General features: G+C 48.4%; 1 protein-coding gene across 2 annotated transcripts in view; it reads right to left on the bottom strand.

Annotated features, from left to right (window-relative positions):
• The window catches only part of LOC129854307 (immunoglobulin superfamily DCC subclass member 4-like), a 59,412-nt gene that overhangs the window by 29,152 nt on the left and 10,439 nt on the right, over positions 1-19,821 (bottom strand). For both annotated transcript variants that reach the window (XM_055921202.1, XM_055921203.1), the window contains exon 2: positions 912-1,232. In XM_055921202.1, coding sequence (XP_055777177.1) covers positions 912-1,232 — 321 coding nt within the window. The remainder of the gene's footprint in view (positions 1-911; positions 1,233-19,821) is intronic.

The raw sequence follows: 19,821 nt of genomic DNA, 5'->3' as shown, positions 1-19,821 counted from the left end.
AGTCACCTCCCACCCAAATCTCCCACCTTCCCTTCCTCCCCAACGTATCCTCCCCTACCTTCCTACTTCCTTCTCTTTTCACCAATCCTAACTCCTCAGCCACCTCCCTCCCTCCCAAAGTCCTCAGCCACCTTCCTCCCTCCCTCCCTTCATCCCTCTCAAATTCCTCAGTCACTTCCCTCCCCCCCTCCCTCTCAGTCCTCACCTCCCTCCCTCATTGTCCCCTCATTCCCCCCAAACAAGGCATCCTCATAAATAGGCATGTGACAGCTGACAAAAGGAGGAACCTCCATAGAGGATACAGTCCCATTCTACACAAAGCTAATGACTGAATAAAGACTGCCACTTTTACAGAGGATAATGAAAGCAGCTCTATCCGAGGAGAGTGTGACGGGAGATGAGAGAGGGAGGGGAGAGGAGAGAGGAAGGGGAGAGGAGAGAGGAAGGGGAGAGGAGAGGGGAGGGGAGAGGGAGGAGAGAGGAGAGGAAGGGGAGAGGGGATAAACCGGATCTCTTGCTACCTTCTATCTATCTCTCTCTTCACCTCTCTCTCGCTCTCCCCCTTTCCCCCTCTCTGTCCTCAACCCACGGGTGTGGGGCCTACCTGTTCCCAGGACACCACCAGTGTGGGGCCTACCTGTTCCCAGGACACCACCGGTGTGGAGCCTACCTGTTCCCAGGACACCACCAGTGTGGAGCCTACCTGTTCCCAGGATACCACCGGTGTGGCCGACCAGCCACACGATCAAACTCTTGCCTGAGACAGAGGACCAAGTATGGAAATCCCCCTGAGGAATATGGCTGTGCTCCAATGTTGGGACACCAGACCATCATGCCATTCCATGTGAGTCTGACCCTGGTGGAGGTGAGCGGGCATAGCCCCGCCCTGTCTGAGAAATAGTAATACTCACTGGCCAGGTGAACGGCAATGGTGCGGCTGGTCAGGGCTCCAAAGGGGCCGGCGCTCACACAGCTGTAGCCCCCCTCCACCCCTTGAGGTGTCCGACCATCCATAGAGGTGGGCAGCACCAGTAGTGATCCGTTGGCAAGCGTCCTGAGGGAGTTCCCCTCCCCTTCCAGCACGGGGAGCCCATCCTGCAGCCAGGTGACGTTGAGGGGCGTGTCCAGGGACGTGGCCCCCAGGTGACAGTCCAGCAGCAGGGGCTGTCCTGTCTCCAGCACCACGAGGACAGGCCCCGCCCCACAGCTTAGCTCCACCGTTACAGGCTTCTCTGGAGGGGGAAAGGGGGAGAGAAGGGGGGAGGGAGAGAGTTAGACTCCAAATCCTGACTGACATGAGTGGTCTGAGATTAGTGTGCATGGGGAGACAGGTTAGCATGAGAGATGGAGGAGGGAGAGAAGGAATGAAGGGGCGAAACCAGGAAATGTCAAATTGCTAGACAACATGCAACACAACTGCATATCTTTAGAATGCTTAAAGGTTCTTCCCTGTAGTTTGTACATTCCTGTGTTCATCTTTGGCTGTATGCATACCCCGTTTACAGCGGCATAGGTGAACTTCACATCCTATTGATCAACCTGTGTACTGTCAGGTTTACGGAGTTGTAATATGTCCAGAAAAGTGTTGGACAAACAACAACCAACAATCATACATTTTGAAGTGAGAGACTATTCCCAGACCGAAAAGTCCAAAAACCAGAGGTGGGACAAAGTCATTGTTTAACAAGTCACAAGTAAGTCTCAAGTCTTAGCACTCAAGTCCCAAGTCAAGTCAAGACAGGCAAGTCCGAGTCAAGACAGGCAAGTCCGAGTCAAGTCTCAAGACAAGACCGTCAAGTATCAAGTCAAGTCTCAACTTGGAGTTTCGAGTCCTAAACAAGTCATAATGTGCTCTTCACCAAATGAAATACCATTTCATATTTTTAACAAGAGTAATAGTTGGTATATTACATTTACGCAAATCATGAATGCTTTTAAAAATCTACTTACTTACTTTCCAAATAAACTTTATATTTCCATGGAAATACATGGGTAGCCATAAGAAAGACCCCCCCCCCAATAGCGATCAACTATCGAGGATCGCTATGGGGCGCAATCGGGCGATGTAGGCTTGTACGCAATCGCTCAAACCTTAACACACACACACCCACACACTGTGTGTGTGGTTACAGTAGGCTAACATATGTCAATGGCTTTAGGAACATCAGTAACATCAGGCAGGATTTGGGCTACCAACTGCCTAGCCAGTCAATTTTGGGTGCAATGATCACATTTCCGCACTGACTGACTGTGTGGAGGCTCATTGATTTAACTTTACCTTAGCCTACATGATACACCAGTAAAGTAATAACATATATAGCTGTCAGCTATATTAGCCACGACTTACCGTTCTTTGTGCAGCTTCAAATGTCGAACAAAGTTGGAAGTTGTTGCGCCTCCGTCTGTCATTTACTTCCCGCATGTTTTGCAAGTTGCAATCCGTTTTTTGTTGATACCACGTCGTCTTTATATCCGAAAATAATAATTTTGGGTATCATCTTTCCAAGGGCTCCATCTGAATTCACCCGCCGACGTTCCTCTGCACTGCCACACACAACTTTTTCTCAACTGGCACAATTTGATTGGCTGCTGTCCGATTCAAACTGTAATCCGTTAAATGAAGAGTTGATGCCCCAAACTTTTTTAATAGCATCATTTTTAATATTTGGCCTTGGGGAGGGTATCAAGTCAGGTAGAGTCACAAGGCTCAAGTCCAAGTCAAGTCACGAATCATTGGTGTTAAAGTCAAAGTCGAGTTGCAAGTCATCATATTTAGTCATGTGACTCGAGTCAACACCTCTGCCAAAAACACAGCATATTGCAAGCAACAAATAACAAGGATTAAAAGTATTCAGACCCCTTCCCCTTTTCCACATTTTGTTACGTTACAGCCTTATTCTAAAATGTATTAAATAAAAAATGTTCCCCGTGAATCTACACACAATACCCCATAATGACAAAGTCGAAAACAGGTTTTTAGAAATGTTTGCTAATTTATTAAAAAAAAGAATTACAGAAATACTTTATTTACATAACTAAAACTCAAAATTCAGATCTGGTGCTTACTGTTTCCATTGATTATCCTTGAGATGTTTCTACAACATGATTGGAGTCACTCTGACAGAGCTCCAGAGTTCCTCTGTGGAGATGGGAGAACCTTCCAGGAGGACAACCATCTCATCTCCACCAATCAGGCCTTTATGGTAGATTGGCAAGACGGAAGCCACTCCTCAGTAAAAGGCACATGACAGCCCGCATGGAGTTTGCCAAAAGGCACCTAAAGGACTCTGACCATGAGAAACAAGATTCTCAGGTCTGATGATACCAAGATTGAACTCTTTGGCCTGAATGCGTGGAGGAAACCTGGCACCATCCGTACCGTGAAGCATGGTGGTGGCAGCATCGTGCTGTGGGGATGTTTTTCAGCGGCAGGGACTGGGAGACTAGTCAGGATCAACGGAAAGATGAACAAAGCAAAATACAGAGAGATCCTTGATAAAAACCTGCTCCAAAGTGCTCAGGACTTCAGACTGGGGCGAAGGTTCACCTTCCAACAGGACAACGTCCCTAAGCACACAGCCAAGATGTGATTCAGGACAAGTCTCCGAATGTCCTTGAGTGGCCCAGCCAGAGCCCAGACTTGAACCTGATCGAACATCTCTGGAGATACCTGAAAATAGCTGTGCAGCGACACTCCTCATCCAACCTGACAAAGCTTGAGAGGATCTGCAGAGAAGAATGGGAGAAACTACCCGAATACAAATGTGCCAAGCTTGTAGCGTCATACTCAAGAAGACTCGAGGCTGTAATCGCTGCCAAAGGTGCTTCAACAAAGTACTGAGTAAAAGGTCTGAATATTTATGTAAATGTGATATTTAAGTGTTTTATTTGTAATAAATTTGCTAACATTTCTAAAAACCTGCTTTGTCATTATGGGGTATTGTGTGTAGATTGATGTGTATTAAAACTATTTAATCCAGTTTAGAATAAGGCTGTAACACCACAAAATGTGAAAAAAGTCAAGGGGTCTGAATACTTTCTGAATGCACTGTATCCATTGTTCCCCCGGGTGGGTTTCCCTCTGGTTCTGTTTTGAGCGAGGCCTTGTATTAATTAACTTAATGGGAGATGGAATTATTTCCTTGATTAAATGAGGGCTGACCCTCCACCACCCCTGTCTCAGAGCAGGGTAATGCTCTCAAAGCCTCCACTACACACTACACACACCACGCCCTGGCATACATCTGACACACACACAACAAACACACACACACTTATACACACAAAGCTCCATTGTCCCTGTTTGTGTGTGTGTGTGTGTGTGTGTGTGTGTGTGTGTGTGTGTGTGTGTGTGTGTGTGTGCGCGTGCGAGTGTGAAAGAGATAGCACGAGAGCACCTGAAAGCAGCAGTGTGCTGTTCTGTTATCCAGAGGTGTCCCTGGGATGAACAAACACATCAGAGGAGTTGGCCTACTTTTCATCAGCTAATAAACGAGAGCTGCCTGCTGTATGTCTGGCTGCTGTAGCCAAGGCACACTCAGTCACCCTAGCTCACCTCCACTGCTCTGCTCTCTTCTCCTCCATTTACACTAATTAGGTCTTATTAAGTCATTAAACTGTTTGCTGCCATTTCCCTGCTCCCTGCCAGAGGTTTTACTGGACCCTTCTGTGTGGAAGCCATTACCCCACATACACACAATGACCCACACTACCACCTCCAGCTACAGTAATCACATCAACCACCCTGTGAAGAGAGACAGACCACAACCGCAACATATTACAGCACTGAAACAGACTACACTAGAGGAGACTGTCCTTAACAGACACAGAAACGCACACACGCATGCACGCACGCACGCACGCACGCACGCACACACACATACAGAGTTATCATCACTCAGAGATGTTATGCCTGTCTAGTACGGATGGCGAATATGGGGGCTATGCGATATCCATCTGAGCATGTGCAGTAGAGTCTGGGCTCAGGGGGGGGTGGGGTCCACTCCAAAATACCCCTGCTGGGCATTCATACTGAGCCATGGTGAATGGACAACATGGCAGGGAGCTCCTAGCTTACACACACACACTCTGCCTGAGAGAGAGAGGGGGGGTGGGGGGGGGGGGGCTTGGAGGGAGAGAGAGCGGGAGGGAGGGACAGAGAGTGGGAGGGAGGGAGAGAGAGAGAGCGGGAGGGAGGGATGAGGGAGGGAACTGAAAGAGAGAGGGAGAGACTGAAAGAGGGAGAGAGGAAGCAAGAGAGAAAAATCACAATACAGAGAGAGGGAAGAAAAGGAGTGAGAATGGGAGAGAGAGATGGATAGAGGTGAGGAAGGCAACAAGGATGGGGGTGGATGATGGGCAACTCCACGGTAACTTTAAAATGTATGCCAAATAAAAACCATTGATTTCAAAGTTTAACAAACCATACAATTCTATGCACAAGTACTACTTTTAACAATTTCCACAGAAACATTTACCCCCCCAAAATGTATTTTGCTTTGGGAGGGTTGTGTTTTTTTTATTGGGCACAGGGGAAGGTAGTGGTTTCTTTCCCTGGTTTATATTTGCTCTTTTGCAGGTTTTTCTATATAATTTCTTCCATCGTAGCCACATTTCCTCATCTGCTTGCAAGAGCCTCCCCTATATCAAGGTGTTTTGGTACTTCCCTGATGCACTATGCTTTACCACATGCTATTTTTTACTATACCAAAGGTCAAAAATAGTCGACCAGTCTGCCTATCCTGCCCTCTATCCACCAGTCATATTGACAATAGTGGTAGGTGGATCGTTTGTCCAGATCTGCAATAGGCTAACTAGCAAACATACAACACATTCAAAGCTGCATACATTTTCAATGTGAATCCACAAGCACAAATAGGAATAATTGATAGGCAGCGGAGAGGCCAGGTGCATCATTGAGCATGAAAGAACAGTAGACATGAGACATGCAGCTCAATAAACTCTGCTACTGATCTTGTTTAGGGACAACACAATTATCATAAACTAGTCTAAAACATCACAATGTAATGAATAATTGGATTATTGTTTTCAAGTGAGTAAAAAATTCTGATCTAGGCTGCAGTGAAAAATATAATTTGAATAAGGCGCAAAAGCCCTGTGAATTGAATGTTTCATTCCATTTGGATCAGTTGTAGGTCAACTCTCGACAGTTTAAAAGGACTAGAAAGGCACTGTAGCAGGTCCGTCTTGCTGTATTTTTACTTCTGATCCTGAGATGCGCTGTCTGTCGCGGATCGTCGTTCACCCAAATCGTATGGTAATTTGGCCACATGCTCCCGGCAGGCCCAGTTATTCAGGAAAGTTTAACACGCGCTCATCCTCCTCTCCAATCCGGGCGATTTCCTCACACACCTATAACCTAACCCCTTAATATAGCCTAAAAATGTGTCGTTTAACTTTTAACACGTATAACCAACACAACCAGTCACAATGTTTTAATCTGATTAGGCAACTTCAAAAGTATCCTGTTGGCATACGCAGGTTCGTCCAAAATATAATTCCAGCATCCTCAAAATCCAGTTTTCCATCCAACAATGTTATGCGAGTAAAGTACATGTCGGATAACAAAATGTAATGACAGGCCTGATGGAAACAGCTAATTTGTCGGTAAACTTTCAAATGTTGACAAAACCAAATATGCTAGACACCGTGGGATCTTTTTGTGTCGAATTTTTTTTTATGCGTGAAATGTCACTGGAAACGCTTATATGCACAAATATTGATATAATAACCATCATATCGAACTAAACTGGGAGTCACACGATGATATGTTGTGTGGTCCTCCCACTACGACTCTGGAAAGCATTCAGTTTATTAAACTACAGATTAAATAAATGATAATGAATTTCACAGCTTGATGCTCCTTTCAATGCTAAATATCGAGGGTCTTATTCTGGTGACATGATGATCAATGCTTGGCTGGCGTTTGACAAATAAAAATTATATTGCACCTTTGTCCATAATAATCTCATCATGTAGGCTATACCCGCACTGTATCTGCGAGCTGTTGGCTAGAACGCATGTGCCAATACCAGATCGGGCAGATTCGCTATACATAAGGCACATTTTTAGTGACAAATTAGGCCGAGAGTTGAAAATGCCATGGAAACCAATTTTAATTTATTTTTATGTGCACTACGTGTTTACGCACATACTTTTATCCGCAACAAGTCAATTTGATGGAAACAACTCTGATGGGGAAATTTGTAACGATTGTCCTCCTCCTCGTCCGAAGAGGAGGAGTAGGGATTGGACCATAGCGCAGCATGAAAGTTTGACATAACGAAATTTATTAAAAAAACACGAAACACGAAAAACACTGGAAAGGATTACCAAAATAACAAAACAACGTAGACAGACCTGAACATGGAATTTACATAAATACACGAAGAACTCACGAACAGGAACAGACTACATACACGAACGACAAAACGAAACAGTCCCGTGTGGTGCACATACACAGACACGGAAGACAACAACCCACAAACAAACAGTGTGAACAGCCTACCTATATATGATTCTCAATCAGAGGAAACGTCAAACACCTGTCTCTGATTGAGAACCATATAAGTGTAACAGTATAACTTTAAACCGTCCCCTCGCCCCGACACGGGCGCGAACCAGGGACCCTCTGCACACATCAACAACGGTTGCCCACGAAGCACGGTCGTTACCCATCGCTCCACAAAAGCCGCGGCCCTTGCAGAGCAAGGGGCAACCCTACTTAAAGTCTCAGAGCAAGTGACGTAACTGATTGAAATGCTACTAGCGCGTACCCGCTAACTAGCTAGCCATTTCACATCCATTACATAAGGCTAATTTCTAATGATCTAAACATAGAAACACAAAACATAGAATGCCCACCCCAACTTACGCCCTGACCAACTAAACACATACAAATATAACAGAAAACAGGTCAGGAACGTGACAGAACCCCCCCTTCAAGGTGCGAACTCCGGACGCACCACCAAAAGTCTAGGGGAGGGTCTGGGTGGGCATCTGTCCACGGTGGCGGCTCAGGCTCTGGGCGTGGTCCCCATCCCACCATAATAAATCCCTGCTTTTTTAGCCTCCTCCCAATGACCACCCTCCAAATTAACCCAACTGGACTAAGGGGCAGCACCGGACTAAGGGGCAGCACCGGACTAAGGAGCAGCACCGGAATGAGGGGCAGCACCGGAATGAGGGGCAACACCAGAATGAGGGGCAACACCAGAATGAGGGGCAACACCAGAATGAGGGGCAACACCAGAATGAGGGGCAACACCAGAATGAGGGGCAACACCAGAATGAGTGGCGGATCCTGGCTGGCTGGCTCTGGCGGATCCTGACTGGCTGGCTCTGGCGGATCCTGGCTGGCTGGCTCTAGCGGATCCTGGCTGGCTGGCTCTGGCGGATCCTGGCTGGCTGGCTCTGGCGGATCCTGGCTGGATGACGGCTCTGGCTGGTCATGGCTGGCTGGCTCTGGCGGATCCTGGCTGGATGACGGCTCTGGCGGATCCTGGCTGGATGACGGCTCTGGCTGGTCATGGCTGGATGACGGCTCTGGCTGGTCATGGCTGGATGACGGCTCTGGCTGGTCATGGCACGCTAACGGCTCTGGCTGGTCATGGCTCGCTGACGGCTCTGGCTGATCCTGTCTGGCTGATCCTGTCTGGCGGCAGGCTCTGGCTGATCCTGTCTGGCGGCAGGCTCTGGCTGATCCTGTCTGGCGGAAGGCTCTGGCTGATCCTGTCTGGCGGAAGGCTCTGGCTGATCCTGTCTGGCGGAAGGATCTGGCTGCTCCTATCTGGCGGAAGGCTCTGGCTGCTCCTGTCTGGCGGAAGGCTCTGGCTGCTCCTGTCTGGCGGAAGGCTCTGGCTGCTCCTGTCTGGCGGAAGGCTCTGGCTGTTCCTGTCTGGCGGAAGGCTCTAGCGGCTCCTGTCTGGCGGACGGCTCTGAAGGCTCCTGTCTGGCGGACGGCTCTGAAGGCTCATGGCAGACGGGCGGCTTTGCAGGCTCAGTACAGACGGGCGGCTTTGAAAGCTCAGTACAGACGGGCAGTTCATGCGGCGCTTGGCAGACGGACAGTTCAGACGGCGTTGGGCAGACAGGCAGTTCAGGCAAATTTGGGCAGACTGGCAGTTCAAGCGCCGTTGGGATGGTGGTCAGTTCAGGCGCCGTTGGGCAGACGGCAGACTCTGGCCGGCTGAGACGCAATGTAGGCCTGGTGCGTGGTGCCGGAACTGGAGGCACTGGGCTGGATACACGCACCTTCAGGCTAGTGCGGGGAGTAGCAACAGGGCACACTGGACTCTCAAGGCGTACTATAGGCCTGGTGCGTGGTACCGGCACTGGTGGTACCGGGCTGAGGGCACGCACATCAGGGCGAGTACGGGGAGAAGGAACTGTGCGTACAGGGCTCTGGAGACGCACATGAGGCTTGGTGCGTGGTGCCGGAACGGGTGGTACCGGACTGGAGACACGCACCTCAAGGCTAGTGCGGGGAGCAAAAACAGGGCACACTGAGTTCTCAAGGCGCACTATAGGACTGATGCGTGATACCGGGACTGGTGGTACCGGGCTGAGGGCACGCACCTCAGGACGAGTGCGGGGAGAAAGATCAGTGCGTACAGGGCTCTGGAGACACACATGAGGCTTGATGCGTGGTGCCGGAACTGGAGGCACTGGGCTGGATACACGCACCACAGGGAGAGTGCGTGGAGGAGGAACAAGGCTCTGGAGACGCACAGGAGGCTTTGTGCGTGCTGTAGGCACTGTCTTAACCAGACGGCTAGCACGCACCTCAGGACGAGTATGGAGAGCTGTTCCCGGTGACATTAACTCACCAACACATTCATTCGGACGGATGCCGTGCCTCTAGCACCAAACCAGTACATCCCTCATAACTCTCTCCTCCAATTTCTCCATTAACTCCTTTACTGTCTCTGCGTCACTCACCTCCAAATCCGCCCTCACCGGCTCCTTACGGTAAGCAGGAGGAGTTGGCTCACGTCTCCCGACTGACCCAACTAAACTACCCGAGAGCTCCCCCAAGAAATTTTTGGGTTTGACTTACGGGCTTCCAGCCTTGTTTCCGTGCTGCCTCCTCATATCGCCGCCTCTCTGCTTTCAATGCCTCCAGCTCAGCTTTGGGGCGGCGATATTCTCCTGGTTGAGCCCAGGGTCCCTTTCAGTCCAATATTTCCTCCCAAGTCCACGAGTTCTGGTTCTTTGGCCACTGCTGCTGGTTTGTCTCACGCTGCTTGATCCATGGTTGGTGGGTGGTTCTGTAACGATTGTCCTCCTCCTCTTCGTCCGAAGAGATTGGATTGGACCAAAGCGCAGCATGAAAGTTTGACATAACGAAATTTATTAAAGAAAACACGAAACACGAAAAACACTGGAAAGGATTACCAAAATAACAAAACGACGTAGACAGACCTGAACATGGAACTCACATATACACGAAGAACTCACGAACAGGAACAGACTACATACACGAACGACAAAACGAAACAGTCCCGTGTGGTGCACATACACAGACACGGAAGACAACCACCCACAAACAAACAGTGTGAACAGCCTACCTATATATGATTCTCAATCAGAGGAAACGTCAAACACCTGTCTCTGATTGAGAACCATATAAGGCTAATTTCCAATGATCTAAACATAGAAACACAAAACATAGAATGCCCACCCCAACTCACGCCCTGACCAACTAAACACATACAAAAATAACAGAAAACAGGTCAGGAACGTGACAAAATTAGCATATTGTTTTTATGCGGATTTTAGAAAAGTCGCATTAAAATCTGTCACCTATTGAATGGAAACGACTCCGGCAAGTGCGCTAGTCGTCACTTAGATTATGCCTGCACCAGCATACAAGTCAAAACAAGTTTGTAAGAATAGTACTTAAACTCCCCCTCATATTCATCTGGAGGTCGAGCATTTTAAGCAACTAGGCTGGCTATCTGTGTACAAAAGAGTAGTATTAATTAAACTTGGTCTGGTCCACAGAATTATCACGGATAGAGTTCAGTACAGTGCAGTAGAGAGGAAAGTATAGTTCAGTACAGTAGAATACAGTAGAATATACTGTACTCTACTCTTCTTTTCTCCACTATACTGTACTGTACTGTACTACATGACCAAAAGTATGTGGACACCTGCTCATCGAACATCTCATTCGAAAATCATGGGTATTAATATGGAGTTGGTCCCCCTTTGCTGCTATAACAGCCTCCACTCTTCTGGGAAGGCTTTCCACTAGATGTTGGAACATTGTGCTGGGAATTGCTTCTATTCAGCCACAAGAACATTAGTGAGGTCGGGCACTGATGTTGGCCGATTAGGCCTGGCTCACAGTCGGCATTCCAATTCATCCCAGAGGTGTTCGATGGGGTTATGGTCAGGGCTCTGTGCAGGCCAGTTAAGTTCTTCCACACCGATCTCGACAAACCATTTCTGTATGGACCTTGCTTTGTGCACTGGGAGCATTGTCATGCTGAAACAGGAACAGGAAAGTTGGACGCACAGAATCGTCTAGAATGTCATATGCTGTAGCGTTAAGATTTCCCTCCACTGGAAGTAAGTGGCCTAGACCGAACCATGAAAAACAACTCCAGACCATTATTCCTCCTCCACCAAACGTTACAGTTGGCACTATGCATTGGGGCAGGTAGCGTTCTCCTGGCATTCGCCAAACCCAGATTCATCCGTCAGACTGCCAGATGGTAAAGCTTGATTCATCACTCCAGAGAACGCGTTCCACTGCTCCAGAGTCCAATGGCAGCGAGCTTTACACTATTCCACCCGACGCTTGGCATTGCGCATGGTGATCTTAAGGTTGTGTGCGGCTGCTCGGCCATGGAAACCCATTTCATGAAGCTCCCGATAAACAGTTATTGTGCTGACTTTTCTTCCAGAAGCAGTTTGAAACTCGGTAGTGGGTGTTGCAACCGAGGACAGACGATTTTTACGCGCTACGCACTTCAGCACTCAGGGTTCCTGTTCTGTTAGCTTGTCTGGCCTACCACTTCGCAGGTGAGCCGTTGTTGCTCCTAGACGCCATTGGACTCTGGAGCAGTGGAAACGCATTCTCTGGAGTGATGAATCACAGCATTTACAGTGGACCGGTACAGCTCTAGCAGGGAAGAAATTTCACGAACTGACTTGTTGGAAAGGTGGCATCCTATGACGGTGCAACGTTGAAAGTCACTGAGCATTTCAGTAAGCCATTTGACTGCCAATGTTTGTCTATGGAGATTGCATGGCCGTGTGTTCGATTTTATACACCTGTCAGAAACAGGTGGGTGCACAGTGGGTGAGACTGGTGATTAAAGTAAGTGGAAAGAGAGGGGACTCATGGGTAGGTGTCAGTAAAAGCTGGGAGATGTGACAATAACTGGAGAGGGAGAGAGAAAAGGGAGGTTGTACAGACTCATACAGTTATAACACTCTTGGTTTGACCTCCAGACAACAGAAAGACAAGGATAACAGTTATGAGCTGGACATAACAGTATGCCAGTAGAAGGGAGGACAGTAGCAGGTGACCCAACTGTGGTTTGTGACAATTATGATTTCCCATAGTAGCCAATTCAGTTGCAGTAATTACTGATTTTTTGGGTAATTCCTTTACCAACTTCATTCACTTATGGTAGGTCTACCATGACTTGTTACTTCTGTGAACTTTCATTATCCTCCCTCCTGGGCAAAAAGATCTGAGGGCATAGCCGTGGGAAGATGGGGGTGGGGGTGCTGCAATTTAGCGCTACAGGCGATTATATGCCCGCGTTACAGACGCGCTACAGACGCGCTGCTGACACGTTACATGCTTGTTACAGACGTGTTATGGACGCGCTGCGGAGGCGCTGCTAACGCGTTACAGGCGTGTTACAGATGCGCTGCAGAAGTATTACAGATGCGTTACAGACGCGCTACAGACGCATTACAGACAGTTACAGACCGTTAAGGACACGCTACAGATGTGCTACAGACGTGCTACAGACGCGCTACAGACGGCTATATCATTCTGCTAATAAAGGACTAGTAAAGGCCCAGTGCACATTTTGTTTTATTAATTTAAAAAAATATTCCAGATTTTTTAGGGGGTGCTGCAACACCCTCCGCACCCCACGCCTATGACAGAGGGTAGTGCGTACGGCCTTGTACACTCGGGCCGAGCTCCCTGCCATCCAGGACCTCTATACCAGGCGGTGTTAGAGGAAGGCCCTAAACTTGTCAAAGACTCCAGCCACCCAAGTCATAAACTGTTCTCTCTGCTACCTCATGGAACCAACAGGACTCCGAACAGCTTCTAACCCCAAGCCATAAGACTGCTAAATAGGTAACCAAATAGCCACCCAGACTATCTGCATTGACCCCCTTTGTGCTTAATCTTTTGACTCAACACATACGCTGCTGCTATTGCTTATTATATATTCTGTTGCCTAGTCACTTTACCCCTACCTATATGTACATACAGTGCTTTCAGAAAGTATTCACACCCCTCAACTTTTTCCACATTTTGTTGTGTTACACTCTGAATATAAAATTGATTACATTTTGATTTTGTGTCACTAGCCTACACACAATCTGCCATAATGTCAAAGTGGAATTACGTTTTTTAGAAATGTTTACAAATGAATAAAAAATGAAAAGCTGAAATGTCTTGAGTCAATCAGTATTCAACTCCTTTGTCAAGGCAAACCTAAATAAGTTCAGGATTAAAAATATGCTTAACAAGTCACATAATAAGTTGCATGGACTCTGTGTGCAGTAATAGTGTTTAACATGATTTTTGAATGACTACCGCTTCTCTGTACCCCACACATACTGTAAGGTCCCTAAGACTAGCAGTGAATTTCAAAGACAGATTCAATCACAAAGACCAGGGAGGTTTTCCAATTCCTCGCAAATAAGGGCACCTAAAGGGTACTGTAGATGGGTCCCTACCAAAAAATACATTGAAAACCCCTTGAGCATCGTGAAGTTATTAATTACACTTTGGATGGTGTATCAATACACCCAGTCACTACAAAGATACAGGCATCCTGTCACACCCTGATCTGTTTCACCAGTGTTTGTGCTTGTCTCCACCCCCCTCCAGGTGTCGCCCATCTTCCTCATTATACCCAGTGTATTTATACCTGTGTTCTCTGTTTGTCTGTTGCCAGTTCGTTTTGTTCTGTCAAGCCTACCAGTGTTTTTTCCTGTGTTCCTTTCTGTATCTAGTTCCTGTTTTCTAGCTTTCCCGGTTTTTAACCATTCTGCCTGCCCTGACCCTGAGCCTGCCTGTCGTTCTGTAACTTTTGTCACACCACCCTGGAATACTGACCTCTGCCTGCCCTGAGCCTGCCTGACATTCTATTCCTTTCGGACTCTGCTCTGGACTCCTGACCTCTGCCTGCCCTTGACCTGTCGTTTGCCTGCCCCCCTTTTTTGTAATAAACTTTTGTTACTTCGAAACTGTCTGCATCTGGGTCTTCTCCTGAGCCTTGACAGTACGAATGGACCCAGCAGACTCGACCCAGCTCCGCAATGCCGTCTCCTCCCAAGGAGCCACCAATGGAAGGCACGGGGAGTTCCTTCGTGGTCTTATGGAGGGGTTCCAGACCTTGGCCGAATGCCATTACCGCACTTTGAACACTTTGCTGGAGCAATTCTGCGGGTTGTTTGTCAGGCAGCCTGGTCGGTACCCCGACGGTAACCTCCAAGGCCCTCAGTAACCCGGCTGTTAGCAGTGCAGCCACCCCGGTTTCCCGAGAGCCCCGCTTACCTCCCCCTGAACGCTTCGCTGGAGAGTCGGGAACCTGTCGGGCGTTTCTTGTGCAGTGTTCTCTCATCATCGAGCTGCAGCCCCCCTCCCTCCCCTCAGACCGCTCGAAGATAGCGTACCTCATCACACTGATGTCCAGAAGGGCTCTCGCCTAGGCTACGGCCGTGTGGGAACAACAGTCGGCCGTATGCTTCAGTCTGGAGGAGTTTGTGGCGAAGCTGAAGAAGGTTTTTGATTCTCCATTGTCCGGGAGAGAGACTGCCCGGAAGTTACTCCAGCTTCGGCAAGACTCCCGCAGTATGGCAGACTATGCAGTGGATTTCCGCACGTTGGCAGCTGTGAGTGCCTGAAATCCGGAATCGCTGCTTGACACATTCCTGCACGGAGTATCGAAGGAGGTTAAGGATGAACTAGCAGCCCGGGTACTACCGTACTCTTGACTCGCTCATTGCCTTGACCATCTGGACCGATGGGCGGCTACGGGAATGCAGGAAGGAGAGGGGGTCCGATTCCACTCGCCCGCCCAAGGATTCCCCCTAGTTTCTGAGGCATCCCGGAAGTCCCCGACGTATCTGTTGCCGAGAGGACCCGAGGCTACCCGAGTTCCCCCCAGAGTCTACGAAGTCTGCCGAATCACCTCTTCCTACACTTAGGCAGAGCTAGGCTGTCCCCAGCCAAACGTCACACCGGCTTCACATGAAGAGTGGCCGGTATTGTGGGACTATTGGTCATTTTGTGTCCTCCTGTTCACTAAAAGATCAGGCTCACCAGTAGGGGCGAGTACTCTGGTGGGCCATACGGAAAAATATTCCTCTCCCCTTACTCGCACCCCTTTCCATGGATTCTGCTGTGGGGAAACCAGTTGAAATCTCTTCGGGTACTGATCGACTCTGGGGCTGATTAAAGTTTTATGGACGCTACTCTGGCGTCCGAGCTGCGCATCCCCACTCAGCCCCTCTCCATTCCCATGGACGTTAGAGCGCTGGATGGGCACTCTACAGGCCGGGTCCCCCACAATACCACTCCCAACAACCTACGAGTGTCAGGGAACCACAGCAAGGCTATCCAATTCATGCTAATTAAGTCTCCTCAGGTTCCCGTGTATTGGGATTCTCTTGGCTCCAGCAACACAATCCCCTTATTGACTGGACTGCTGGTGCCATCATGGGCTGGAGACCGTTCAGCCACGCTCATTGCCTGAAGTCAGCGCAGCCTGCCCCAGGACATCTTCCAGTGGACTCAGAAGTTGGCCCGGACCTCTCCGCCATTTCTGCGGAATACCAGGAACTCCGGGGGGGTTTCAGTAAGGCCCGGGGCACTTCACTTCCTCCGCACCAACCCTATGACTGCGGGATCGACTTTCTCCCAGGCACCACACCGCCCTGGGACAACTGTACTCTCTGTCGGATCCGGAGACCAAGGCTATGGAGACCTACATCAAGGAAGCCATGCATCGACTACCGGGGCCTCATTGACATCACGGTGAAGAACCGCTACCCGCTACCACTCATCGCCTCGGCCTTTGAGCCGCTCCAGGGGGCCACCGTTTTCTCCAAGTTGGACCTGCGGAACGCCTACCACCTGGTGAAGATACGGGAGAGGGGCGAGTAGAAGACTGCCGTCAACACGGCCAGCGGTCACTACGAATATCTGGGCATGCATTCTCCGCGACATGCTGAACCTGTTCGTCTTCAGCTACCTCGAAGACATCCTTGTTTTCTCCCATTCAGCCCAAGAACATGTGCTCCAAGTCCGACAGGTCCTTCAGCGCCTCTTGGCGAACAAGCTTTTTGTGAAAGCGGAGAAATGCGAATTCCTTCGCTCCACCATCCCCTTCCTTGGTTACATCCTCGCTGCAGGGAATGTGCAGATGGTTCCCGGGAAGGTGAAAGTGGTGGTGCATTGGCCCCAGCCTACGTACAGAGTGCAGCTGCAACGTTTCCTGGGATTTCCCAACTTTTATTCCCGCTTTATCTGGGGCCACAGCACCCTTGCTTCTCCCTGTCTGCACTCAACTCTCCCAAGGTTCAGTTCACGTGGTCCCCAGCTGCTGACCAGGCATTCCGGGACCTCAAGCACAGCTCCCATATTGGTTCATCCTGACCCGTCCCGTCAGTTCGGGGTGGAAGCCGATGCTTCGGATGTCGGAGTGGAGGCTGTCCTGTCCCAGCGTTCTGCCCTGGACCTCAAGTTACAACCCTGCCCCTTCTTCTCCCACTGCCTCAAGGCCACGGAGAGGAATTACGATTTGGGAAATTGTGAGCTTCTCGCCATGAAGATGGCTTTGGAGGAGTGGAAACACTGGTTGGAGGGGGCGGAACATCCGTTCATTGTGTGGACGGATCACAAGAGCCTGGAATATCTCCGCACTGCCAAGCGTTTCAATTCCAGTCAAGCTAAGTGGGCTCTGCTTTTCACCCGGTTTAACTTCTCCCTCTACTACCAACCGGGATCCAAGAATATCAAGCCGGATGCGCTGTCATGCCGCCATAGCCCCGCGGCTACACCCTCGGACCCCGAGACCATCCTTCTCACCTCGTGCCTGGCACTCAGCCAGGGAATAGGGAATAGGGAAGCAGGTCCGTGAGGCGCAGCGTTCCCAGCCGAACCCCAGGGGGCCCAGATAACCAGATTTTTGTTCCTGATGTTGTCCGCTCCTCAGTCCTGGAGTGGGCCCACAGGCTTGCCTGCCACCCGGGCTCCAGTTGGACCCTGGCCTTTGTGCGGCAACGCTTTTTGTGACCGACCATGGTCCCCGACGTCCCCGTCCCGCCTGCATGGTCTGTGCGCAGAACAACACTCATCGGGAAGCTCGGGCTGGTCTCCTTCAACCACTGCCTGTCCCTCACCGTCCCTGGTCTCACATACCCTTGGACTTTGTCACGGGTCTTGTCCTGTCTGATGGCAACACCGCCATCCTGACAGTAGTGGACTGGTTTTTCCAAAGCCGCCCACTTCATTCCCCACCCCAAGCTACCCTCTGCCAAAGAGACGGTCCAGCTCATGGTGCAGCACATCAAGAATAGACTGACGAGTTTTAGAAGAAAGTTCTTTGTTTCTGGAGATTTTGAGCCTGTAATGAGCACTTAAAAAGATGAGAGAGGCCTATAATTGTCATCATAGGTACACTTCACTTGCACAATTGGTGGCTGATTAAATACTTTTTTGCCCCACTGTATTTATATATATATTCCGGACTCTGACATTGCTCGTTCTGATGTTTCTTAACGTCTTTATTTTTATTCTTTGGATTTGTGTGTATTGTTCTGTATTGTTAGGTATTACTGCACTGTTGGTGCTAGAAACGTAAGCATTTCACTGCACCTGCAATAACATCTGCAAATATGTGTACGCGAGAAAGAGGAGAGAAAGAGTAAACAGGTGGATAATGTATAGGGCATACACCAGTTGTCAAAAAAGACTCAATCAGCTAGGCCTTTATAAAATAGATGAACTTTACTTTCACTAAATCATATAAAACTCCAAATAATGGTCTTTCTATGATCTCTTTTGTGGTTTTATTTTGTGGCTTTATTTCTTGGCAAAGCAAATGATAGGGTCGCTTCCATACAGACATACAGACACTGGTCATTCAATCAATGAACTGTCTGGATATGAATCTCTACTGTTATCAGAAACATTATTACTGCACAAACTGTGGCTCTGGTTTGACTAAATGCATCATATTTCAATAGAAATAGTTTAAACACAGTTGTCCATATCTATTCAGGAACGATAGATAGTGTACTGGGATCTGTCACACAACGGCTGTTTTCTTGCTGAACTGCGAATGTATGATGCATGGAAGAGCGCCTGTACTTTTGTGTGTCTATTTTAGGGTTTCCATTTTGAAAATGTGGCGCCAGACATTTGACCGGTAGCATTTTAATTTACCGGATATTCTCATTATAAGCTCAGCAATGCTATCACCGCTAACGGAAACCCTGGTATGTGCGTTTGCACGTGTATGACTGTTTGCGCGTGTATGTTTGTGTTTGACTGTGTGCGTGCGTGTAGGTGTACATGTGTGGATACGTGTGTGTGTGTGTGTACGTGTGTGAATGTGTGTGTGTACCCACAGGAGCAGGGAACATTATGTGCACTGCGCCAGCCCTACGGAAAGGGTGGACAGAGACAGATGGGCTGATTGATAGCAGTGTGCAAATACAGTCTGACGATCAGCAGGACGTTGGAACATGCTTTTGCCCCTGTTTGTGTGTGTGTCAGCATAAAAATCAACCAACTTTATGTGCATGAAGACAAAGGGCTTCCGCCTACCCACTCACTCACAGGAATATTACCTTATTATCCTTTTTTAAATATATATATATATACATATATATTTTTTTTTTTACAATTTGTGGTCCAGTGGTGTAACTACAGTAGTTGAAAACATCTATATCAACTATATGTGGCTTTGGAAAAGGTAGCTGCTAATGTCCATATTTAAAAAATATACATATATATATTTAACCTTTATTTAAATGTAATGTCCATATCCTCATAATTATTACACAAATACACGATATTGTATCTAAATGAATAACTGTACAATAAAGACATTTATCATAACAGGTATGCATAGTAGGAAGGGTCATTAAAATCAGTTGTCAAACATTGCAGCAACAAGGAGGAAAGTCCCAGGCAGCCATTAACCAAGGTGGGCAGGGAGGGACTCTCCAGTTTCACCACGCGCTAGGGAGCTCCCTGTACCATAACATTGACATTCCGCCAATTTTATACAGCCAAACATACCTCACAATTGTCTAAACATTTAACCTAATAGCTTTTATCTGCGTCACCTACAGCCTGCTGAAGTAGGGTATAATGTTATCAGATTCTTCCTGAAGAAAAGCGGAATCACTGTCTAGTGGAGGGCAAAGAGGTAAAGCACATCAATATCTCTCTCTGAAGGGGAGGCAAGGGGCCTTCCCCTGTTAGCACACACTCTGGCTCTTGTTTTCGTCCTCATGTTTCTTCTAGGCCTGCATTATTAGCAAAATTATGAGCATTCTACGCATTTAGACAGGCCCACA

Source organism: Salvelinus fontinalis, chromosome 4 (genome assembly GCF_029448725.1).
Source record: "Salvelinus fontinalis isolate EN_2023a chromosome 4, ASM2944872v1, whole genome shotgun sequence".
Lineage (NCBI taxonomy): Eukaryota > Metazoa > Chordata > Actinopteri > Salmoniformes > Salmonidae > Salvelinus > Salvelinus fontinalis.
Note: the sequence above shows the minus strand (reverse complement) of the source record. Positions and strands in the feature narration are given on the sequence as shown.